A 10000-nucleotide genomic window follows, 5' to 3' on the forward strand; every position below is an offset into this window, starting at 1 on the left:
CTATATGTTCACACATGGTACCCTCTGTGTTTTGTTGCATGTACATGTGACCATTTGTATTTCTTGAACAGTACTTTGCAGTAGATCTGGAGAAAATGACTGAATTATGGTTTGGCAAGAAATCCAAGGAACCTTGCAGCTTTTTTTACATTTACTGTTGCAGAATTATCTTCAGCAAATGTAAAATAGTATTGCTGTTGTCGAAGTCATATAAGAAACACTGAAAGACAGTCTTTATGTCCATAAGACATCCACTGACATGTCTTGAACTTAGGCCAAGGCATATACAAAAATTGGGTATCAGATATTTTTGTATAGAGTCATAGACAAAATAGAGTAAGACTTTTTCTGTCACAGACACATCTTGGATTTATGACCTTTCAGGAATACTGCCCCTGGTCCCAAGAGGAAACATTTCCTGTTCAGATTCTCTTTTGAAGAGGGCACTGAGGACTAATCCTTTCCACATAGCAGATCTGCAGAACTTTGTAGTATCAACATTGCCAAAATGACTTGTATGCCCAAGAAACCACTACATACTGATTGTATGCTTATGGCAATAAATGCTTGTATTTAACCTGCTACAGCTGAGTACGCCTATAACCATCATGAAAAAACAACTCATCATGATGACCATGGCTATAGGCATCATGCTACACGTAGTGGAGTCCCCAGCCAAATGGTTGGACAGTTGCCAGGAGTCACCGGAATGTGTGACATTTATATATTTCTGGTACCGTCATTGTAGCGTTAACAGTGTGGCAAAGGGTGACATTGTCTAATGATTCAGCCCTCCAGGAGAACTATTCTTTGTCCAAAAGTTTCTAGTCAGTATGATCCCAAGTACAATTTTTAAAGATTATAGTACTTGGAAAATTTCATAATTTGGGTATCATTCACCGGTTTTGGTTGATCTAGGAGTTTACGCTTCCTCCCCTCGAGCCACACAAAACGTGGAAGCTTAGTAATCCTAAGAGTAGGTGCTGCTGTACTATCAAATTCAGAAATAATTACTTCCTTCATAATAGAGAAAAGGTGCCACAGATTGGTAGAATGGGCAAAAATATTGCTCTTATAGTCGCCAGTTTTTCTCCAGCCTCTATTCTTGTTGAGGGTTGGCAAGTGAGGAAGTTTTAGGTTTATTTATTTATTTTTTATTCATGTATGTTTACATATCCTTGAAAAGAATTAACCCAATGGCGATGGGTCACGGCTATCGCCGTCATAAAAATACGCACGATGTGCGGCGTGCGGCTGTCCGCAGCGGCGCCGCGTCAAAACGCCCCGAGGCAATGATTCGGCTTGAGGGACCGATATCACGCGCTCAGAGTCGGCGCGCTGCCGCCGTTCGCCAGAGCGTAGAGTTTTTTTTAATTTGCTATACCCGGCGCCATTGGGTTAAGGCAGTAAAGATAAAGCTAATGTAGTGAAATAAGTTACATTTAACATTTCTTATCTACAGGAGATCAGAGACAAATGGGCCAGACACCACCCTTTAGATTGCATGGTGAAGGTATTGGAGGAGAAATGCGAGGCCCAGGTTCTGATGGCCGAGGTCCAGGCAGTCTCCGATCTAGTGCCCAATCCTCACCAAGCAGACAACCTCTACAACGACAGCAGAAATCTCCTAGTCCAACCAGACAGACATCAGTGTCTCATGCCCCAGTTGCTGCTCCCCCACCAGATGACATGGAACCTCAAAACGTTTCATTTATTGAATCTGAAGACCACCCACAAGAGGATCCTATTGAAAGATTTAAGAGATTATCTATAACATCAGGTAGTAAGACTTATCGCATCAGCCATGAACCAGGATCACCAACAAGGCCAAGTTTAGGAGTCAAGACTTTTCGAGTCCCAACAAAGAAAGGCACCCCTGTATATGACGATGTTGACCTACCCCAACCCACCCCACCGCAACGTTCCATTACACCACCCTATCAAGACACCTATAGGCATGGAGAGGAGGAGGAGGAACTTTATTCTATCAAAACAGAACCACTAGATGAACCTAAACCAGAGAAAGGATTCTATATATCCTTTGATAGTGACAGTGCCCCAAGAAAACCTAAGCCGCAGTTAAGAACAAAGAAGATGTCCCGAAAAAATTCCAGTCCTTCAACGCCAGCTTCTACCCCCAGCAGAGAAGAGCTTCCAGTTGTTCCAGTGAGTAGTTGAGGCCAATATATTTTTTACATGATGCTTTGTCACTAAATGTGATATAATTTAACTGCTTCTGTATCATAGTCACATTTTGTGGTTGACGAGCAAACCTTAGCTGAATACATTTTTTTATGTTTATAAACGTCTCACTAAGGCTTTGAATGTTTTGTAGTGCATCTTCTAATAATGTTTATCCTGGTTTTGAGGCACCATATAATTTTGAATATTTGTGTATGTTAATGCATGCTGCGTGTGCTCATTATCCAGGACCGACCAAGTCGGACCTCCAATGGTTCGTTTGGCAGCATGAGCCAAAGCCCAAGCATGGCCCCAAAGTCCCCCTCCCCAAGTAGCTATCCAGCAACATCGACGATTGGCAGCCTTTCACCCCAAACCAATGGTCTCTTCCATAATTCACCTTTGGGGACTGAGCAGGAGAACCTGCATGAGTCCCATACTCAGCTACCTCTTGAAGATATGAACACTTATGGCAGTAAAAAACAACTCAAAGAATCCACTGCTGGCATGGCATTAGTTATTGAAGATGACATAGCTAATAATGAAAGTGTGAGTACCGGATCACTATTGAAGTTTCCAAAGGTTTATATATTTTGTTTTTACTATTAGCATTAGTTTTAATAATTATCATTAATATTACACACCAATACCATTCTTCAAGGCTAAGATTATCACCGTAAGTTCATTTCAAGTACTTTTATTTTTCAATCTTGTGCTTTCCAAGGTGGTTCCTGTTAATTACATATTTATAGACTTCTTTCAGATTCACAAATTTTTTCACCATCAGCCATAGATCATGAATCATCTTTTAAAGGACACACTGGCTGTTTTACAGTGATTGACACTGATGTCAATGGTTATATTTGGAAGCATGATGTCTCGCCATCTAGTATTTTGGGGAAGATCATTTAATAAATAGATCCATAGTTGTCGCATATCACTATTGATATCATCAGCATTACAGCATGATCACATTATTAAATTTCTTGTTACTGATTTTATATTCATTTATTGTTTATTTTGATGAAAATCCCATTAAAACTATAAAATAAGATTTTGCACAAGTAGTATTACATTAGTCAAACCTCAGTTGTATCATTCTTTTTATTTTCTAATTTTTCATCTAACAGCTGAACATCTGACAGCAAAGAGCAAAGCAACTAATATCAACATTTGGCATATTTGGCATTGAAAATTTGATTTGCTTTGTTATTTGTGAAATTTGCAGTATGGATCTGTCCATTTTGGAATATGTAGATGAAAATAAGATAGGTAGTAAGTTTCTTGTGACCCACTACAACATGTCAGAAGTCTACATTTTGCATCTTCAAGCTTGTTAGGTTATGTTTCTCCTCCTCAGTTTTAATGTACATGTATGTATGTATATATATGTAAACATATACACACATATCTATAAATATACAAATATCTTTACACACACACACACACACACACACACACACACACACACACACACACACACACACACACACACACACACACACACACACACACACAAATATATATACATAAATATATAGATATGAATATATATTTATATATATACATATATGTATATATATATTTATATATATGCATATATGTATATGTATGAATAAATATTTATATCTACACACATTAATGTGTGTATATGTAAATATATATGTATATATACACATGTATATATATAAATGTGTGTATATATATGTATATGTATATGTATATGTTTACATATACATATACATGTGTATGTATATATACATATACATGTGTATGTGTATATGTGTATATATGTATGTGTATATATGTATGTGTATATATGTATGTGTATATATGTATGTGTATATGTATGTATATATGTATGAATATATATGTTATATATGTATATACACGTGTATATATATGATGGTGTAAATGTATATATGTATATACACATGTATATATAGTATGGTATTAATGTGTATATATATGTATATGTATGTATATGTATTTATGTATATATATATCTATATATATATATATATATATATATATATATATATATATATATATATATATATATGCAATATATATGTGTATATATATGTATGTGTATATATGTATATATATATATGCATATATATGTGTATATATATGTATGTGTTTATATGTATATGTATATATGAGGGGCTTAAAAAAGTCTTTGGAAAAATAACAGTATATAAAAATGGTTTCAATTATGATGTTTATTTTTCATTATATGCTCCATTAAGATCAATACATTTCAGCAATTGTTAATACCAGCCTTTAACCCAATACCCCCATGGAAAATTAATAAAAAAGAGGGAAAATGCTGTGCTCATTTCTTATATTTTTTGCAAAACGTCTCTGCACATTGATGGCTCTGCTATTGCTTAGCCTTACCTGATTTCACCTATCTTGAATTGGCGGGAAAAACATATTGTTTACTAGTGCTATGAATATTGATGGCGTTAGTTTTACTGTAAGCATTATAATTATTATAAAGTTATAAACAGTAATAGCAAAATAAGATAATGTAAAATATTTTCGTAAATCAAAGAAAATGGTAAACGGGCGAGACAGGCAGTACTTGTAACTGGCTCATTGGTGACTTGGTACAAGTGTAGCCATTTCTATTTGTAAAAACAATCAAACAAGTAACTCACATTGGGCATGGCACGTATGCAGCTTTCTGGGGCATTTTTCTGGGATTTTTTTTTTTTGACAGATTTCTCAAAACGCATTCATAATAAGCAGTTTTATTTTTGTTGTTGTTGTTCTCGAGGAAGTCAACCAGCTAAAGGAGACCATCTCTGAGAAAATACCAATTTTCACTTTTTTGTTGAAAAACAGAAAATGGTATTTCAGATTTTAATGAAATTTGGTAGGATTAAAGAGTACTTTATTACGCATCTTTATACTGAATTTTATTTAATTAGACTAAAGGGAATTGTAGGCGCAACGAAAAATCAATTTTTTTAAGTTAGGTTAACTCTAGCCTTCTCATGTCCCAGAGTTATCACTTAATTTTCTATATTACTTTTACTGAGAAAACTTCTATGTCATATAAACAAAACAAGGTATTCCAATTTGGAAATTCATTAATTCGTTTCAAAATTATGACATGTAACATAGCTGCAAAAAAAAAAAAAAAAAAAGAGAAAAAAAAATTTGTTTAAAAAAAAAAATATTTTTAATTAAAAAAAAAGATATGTAGTTCTATGCGCATACTGATGTTCTGTTTAGGGGAAAAAGCCTTTTGAAATTGGACAAAAACTGTAAGCCGTGAGAATTCTGAAATATGAAAAAAAAAACTTTACGAGTAATTGACCTTCAAACTTTTATGATCATTTTCTATTAATTTTCCAAGAGAAAGCCCAACCATTGCTCTATCTCTTGTTCTTTATTTCATTCAGATTGGATCAATACTTATTGCACAGCATCACAAAATACAATATAATGTAGCACTGAAGTCATCCTGCGCCGTAACTATGCCGTTCGCGTGACCATAAAATAACGTTGTAATATCACGTCCACCCACTTCTAAACTTGTTTTTCTGCCGTCAGGAGTCCTCTATTCCTCATATTACCCTCCTTCTCGGTTGTCCCATTTTCAACCCCCCCCCCCCCCCCCACGGACCAAAAATGGGAGGTAGGGAGGATAAGGGGGTGTGGGGTAAATATAAATTTGCTCGTAAGTTAATCACCCATAAGCAAACAGGGTGTACAACGGGAGGAAGGAAGAGTAAGAAGAAATCTAATAATTACTACTCATGGTTCCTGGTCCCCTTTCAACTGAGATGAGGAAAAATCCTAAACTCAGTTGAAATATTCATTCGGAGAGTATGATGGGCTACCAACCCACTGTGAAATTCGCTGATCAGCGAAATAGTTATATAGTCCGGGGTTAGGCCCTCGTTTGACCACCTTATTTTTCTTCACGGGAGTTTATATTCACGTGGGTAATTCTACAGTAGTATACGAATCTGAAACAGGGCACAACTCATTTTCGACCTCCCCCAACCCCCCCAACCAAAATTTCTACCAGAATTGTGTGTGCAGAACCCACAGAGATGTTTAGTGTGTCTGCTACTGATTCAGTGGTTATTTGTCTATCCTATTCAATCATGTGAACAACATCAATGTTTTCCTCACATACAGACATTGACAGCCTGCCACTCAATTTCGTTTCCTCCACTTCTGAATCGACTTATCCACTTTTAGGTTTCTTTGGGGCTTTGTCACCATAAATTGTTCCAGAGCGTCAGTGAGTTTTTATGAATTTGAGGTACTTGTTTTGAACTATGTTTTGTTCTAGGGATAATGTTGGTGCTAGGGATGGGTTTGCTTTGCAGGAAGGGGGTGTGGGTGTGAGGGGTCTGTTTCCAAAATCTGTGGGGATGACAAGGGGTGTGGGAGTGGTTTGTGTGTGTGAGTGGTGGTGGGTGGGGGTTGTGGGGGGTGTGTGGGTGGTTTTTTGTGGGGTGGGGGTTTTGGGGGGTTGTTTGTGTGTGTGGGGTGTGTTGTTGGTGTGTTTGTTGGGTGTGGTGTGTGTGGGGTGTTGGGGGGTGGGTGTGGTGTGTGTGGGTGTGGGGTTTTGGGGGTTGTGTGTGTGTGTGTGAGTGTTGTTTTGTGTGAGGTGTGTTTTGTGTGGGGGTGGGGGTTGTTGTTTGGGTTATGGGGTGGTGGTGTGTGTGTTGGGGTTTTGGGGGTTGGGGGTGGTGGGGTTGGGGTTGGTGGGGGGTGTGGGGGTTGGGTTTTTGGGTTGTTTTGGGGGGTGGGGGTTGGTGGTATTTGGGGTTTTTTTTGTATGGGGTTTTTGTGTTGGGTATGTGTGTGTATTGGTTTGTGTGTTTGGGTATTTGGTGTATGTGTTGTGTGTTGGGTTGTGTTTGGGGTTGTGTGTGTGGGGGTTTTGTGGTGTGAGTTGTGTGTTTGGTGGGTGGGTGGTTTGTTTTGGTATGTTGTGTGTTGTGGGTGGGGTTGGTGGTTTGTTTGGTGGGTGGGTGGGTGGGTGGGTGTTGTGTTGTTTATGTTGTGTATGTATTTAAATTTTTTACATTGTATTATTTATGAAAAAATTTTATGTATTTTGATTGGGGGGGTATGGGGGATGTATGAAAGTATGTTGATTTTTTTTATTTAAGAAGGGTTTTTGGGTTTTTATTTTAAGGATGGTTTTGTGTGGGTTTTGGGTTTGTGTGGAGTTGTGTGTGGGGGGGTGTGTGTGGTTTGTGTGTGGTTGGTGTTTGGGGGTTGGTTTGGGTTTGTGTTTTGGGGTTTGTGTGGTTGAGTGTTGGTTGTGTTGGTTTTTGGTTTTTTATTGGTTTTTTTGTGGTTTTTGTGTTTGTGTGGGTTTTTTTGGGGTATTGGTTGGTTGTGTGTATTTTTTGTATTGTTGGTTTTGGGTTTTTGGGGTGTGTTTTGGGGTTGGTATTTGTTATTGTGTTTGTGGTAAAGGGGGGGTGGGTATGGTTGTTGTTTTATTTTATAATTTGTTTTAATAATGTTGGTATATTAATGTATTTTCTTGGGGGGGTATATATATGTATGTTTGGGTTTTATATATTAGGGGGTTTTAAGGGTTTTTTGGGATTTATTGTATTTATGTTGGGGGATGTTGGGGGTTTTAAGGGTTTTTTGTTTTTTGGGGTTTTTGTTTGTTGGGGTTGTTTTATGGGTTTTTTGTTGATTTGTTGGGGTTTATTGTGTATAATATAGTGGGTCGAGTCAAGGGTGGGAGTAGTTTTTGTGGTTTGTGTCTTGGTGTGGTTGTGAGTGTGGGAATTGTTCGGGTTGGTTGTGTTGAGTGGTTGAGTATTGGTGGTTGTGATGAGTTGTTTAGGAAATGTTGTGTGTGTTTGGTTGATATTGTATGTATATAGTTAGTATGTGTAATGGTTGGTTGTGGAGGGTGAGTATGGGTGGGGTGTGTGTGTGGGTGGTTTGGGGGGGTGGTTTTGGGTGTGGGTGTGTGGGAGGGTGTGGTTGTGGGAGTGTTGGGTGGGAGTGTGTGTGGGTGTGTAAATTGGGGGGTGTGGGGTGTGGGTGGTGTTTTTGTGGGTTTTGTGTGGGTTGTGGTTTGGGTTGGGGGGTGTGTGGGTTGTGTTTGGGGGGGTGGTGGAGTTGTGTTTTGGTGGGTGTTTGGGTTTTTGTTGTTTAAATTTGGTTGTGGTGGGTGTGTTGGTTGGTGTGTGTGGGGTTTGGTGTGGGGAGGTTTTGTGTGTTGTGGGGGGTGGTGTTTTGGGTTGTGTTTGGTGTGTTTTGGGAGGTGTGTTTGTTTTTTATTTGGGTTGTAAAGGTGGTTTGGTGATGGTTTTATTGGGTTGTTGATTTTTTGTGTTTGTTGAAAAGGTGTGGTTTGTTGGTGGGTTTTGATTTGTTGTGTTGGGGTGGGGTGTGTTGGTTTTAAAAGTTGGGTATTGTGTGGGTGTGGGTTTTTGGGGGGGGTGTTTGGTGGGTGTGTTGTTTGGGTGGTGTGTTTGGGGTGTGTGGGTGGGTGTGAGGTGTGGTGTGTTGGGTGGGGGGTGTGGGTGTGTGTTTGGGTGGTGTTTGTGTTGAGGGTTTGTTGGGTGGGTGTGGGGTGGGTGTTGTTGGGTGGGTGTGTGTGTGGGTGTGTTTTGGGGGGGTGTGTGGGTGTGTTTGGGGGGGTGTGGGTGGGTTGTGTTGGTGGGGGTGTGGTTGTGGGTGTGTCATTGGGTGGGGTGTGTGTGGGTGGGGGGTTTGGGGGGGTGGGGGTGGGTGGGTGGGTTGGGGGGTGTGTGGGGGTTTTTTGGTGTGGGTGGGTGGGGTGTGTGGGGTGTTGGGGGGTTTGTGGGTTTTTGTGTGGGTGGGGGTTGGGTGGGGTGTGTGGGGTGGGTGTGTTGGGTTGGGTGTGTGTTTGGGGTGTGGTTTTGAGGGTGTGGTGTGGGTGTGTTTGGGTGGTGTGTGTGTGGGTGTGTTGGGTGGGGTGTGTGGGGTTGTGTTGGGTGGGGTGTGGGGTGTGGGTGTGTTGGGTGGTGTGTGTGTGTGTGGGTTGTGTTTTGGGTGGGGGGTGTGTGGGTGGTTGGGTGGGTGTGTGTGTGGGTGTGTTGGTGGGGGTGTGTGGGTTTTGTTTGGTGGGGTGTGTTGTGGGGTGTTGGGTGGTGTGTGTGTGTGGGTGTGTTGGGTTGGTGTGTGGGGTGGTTGGGTGGGTGTGTGTGGGTGTGTTGGGTGGGTGGTGTGGGTGTGTGGTTTGGTGTGTGTGGTGTGTTGTGGTGTTGTGTGGGTGTGTGTGGGGTGTGTGGGTGTGTGGGGGGGGTTTTGTGTGGGTTGTGTTTTTTTGTGTGTGGTGGGTGGGGTGGGTGGGTGGGGTGTGGTGGGGTGTGTGGGTTTTGGGGGTGGGTGGGTGGGGTGTGGTGGGTGTGGTTTGGTGGGTGTGGGTGGGGTTGGGTGTGTGTGGGTTGTGTGTGGTGGGGGTGTGGGTGGGGTGGGGGGTTTTGGGGTGTTTGGTGTGTGTGGTGTGTGTGGGTGTGTGTGTGTGGTGTGTGTGGTGTGTGGTGTTTTTGTGTGGTGGTGTGTGTGGTGTGGGTGTGGTGTGTTATGTTTTATTTTTTTTATATATAATATGTATATATATATATTTTATATTAAAAAAATATATATTTTATATGTATATATTGTTATAATTTTATTATTATATATTTTTATTATAATTATATGATATTTGTTTTTTTTTATTATATATTATAATTTATATTATAGATATGTTTTAATATATATTATATTATAATATAGTATATATATTATATTATTTATATGATAATTAATTATATAATATATATTTGTATATATATTTTAT

General features: G+C 39.7%; 1 protein-coding gene across 13 annotated transcripts in view; it reads left to right on the forward strand.

The window, feature by feature from the left end:
- Nucleotides 1-10000, forward strand: part of LOC125034532 — a 133534-nt gene that overhangs the window by 96367 nt on the left and 27167 nt on the right. For 12 of the 13 annotated variants that reach the window (XM_047626395.1, XM_047626391.1, XM_047626384.1 and 9 more), the window contains 2 exons: nt 1463-2166; nt 2431-2730. In XM_047626395.1, coding sequence (XP_047482351.1) covers nt 1463-2166; nt 2431-2730 — 1004 coding nt within the window. The remainder of the gene's footprint in view (nt 1-1462; nt 2167-2430; nt 2731-10000) is intronic. The other variant, XM_047626390.1, reaches the window with a different exon arrangement.

This window comes from Penaeus chinensis, chromosome 18, assembly GCF_019202785.1.
Source record: "Penaeus chinensis breed Huanghai No. 1 chromosome 18, ASM1920278v2, whole genome shotgun sequence".
In the NCBI taxonomy this organism is placed as follows: domain Eukaryota; kingdom Metazoa; phylum Arthropoda; class Malacostraca; order Decapoda; family Penaeidae; genus Penaeus; species Penaeus chinensis.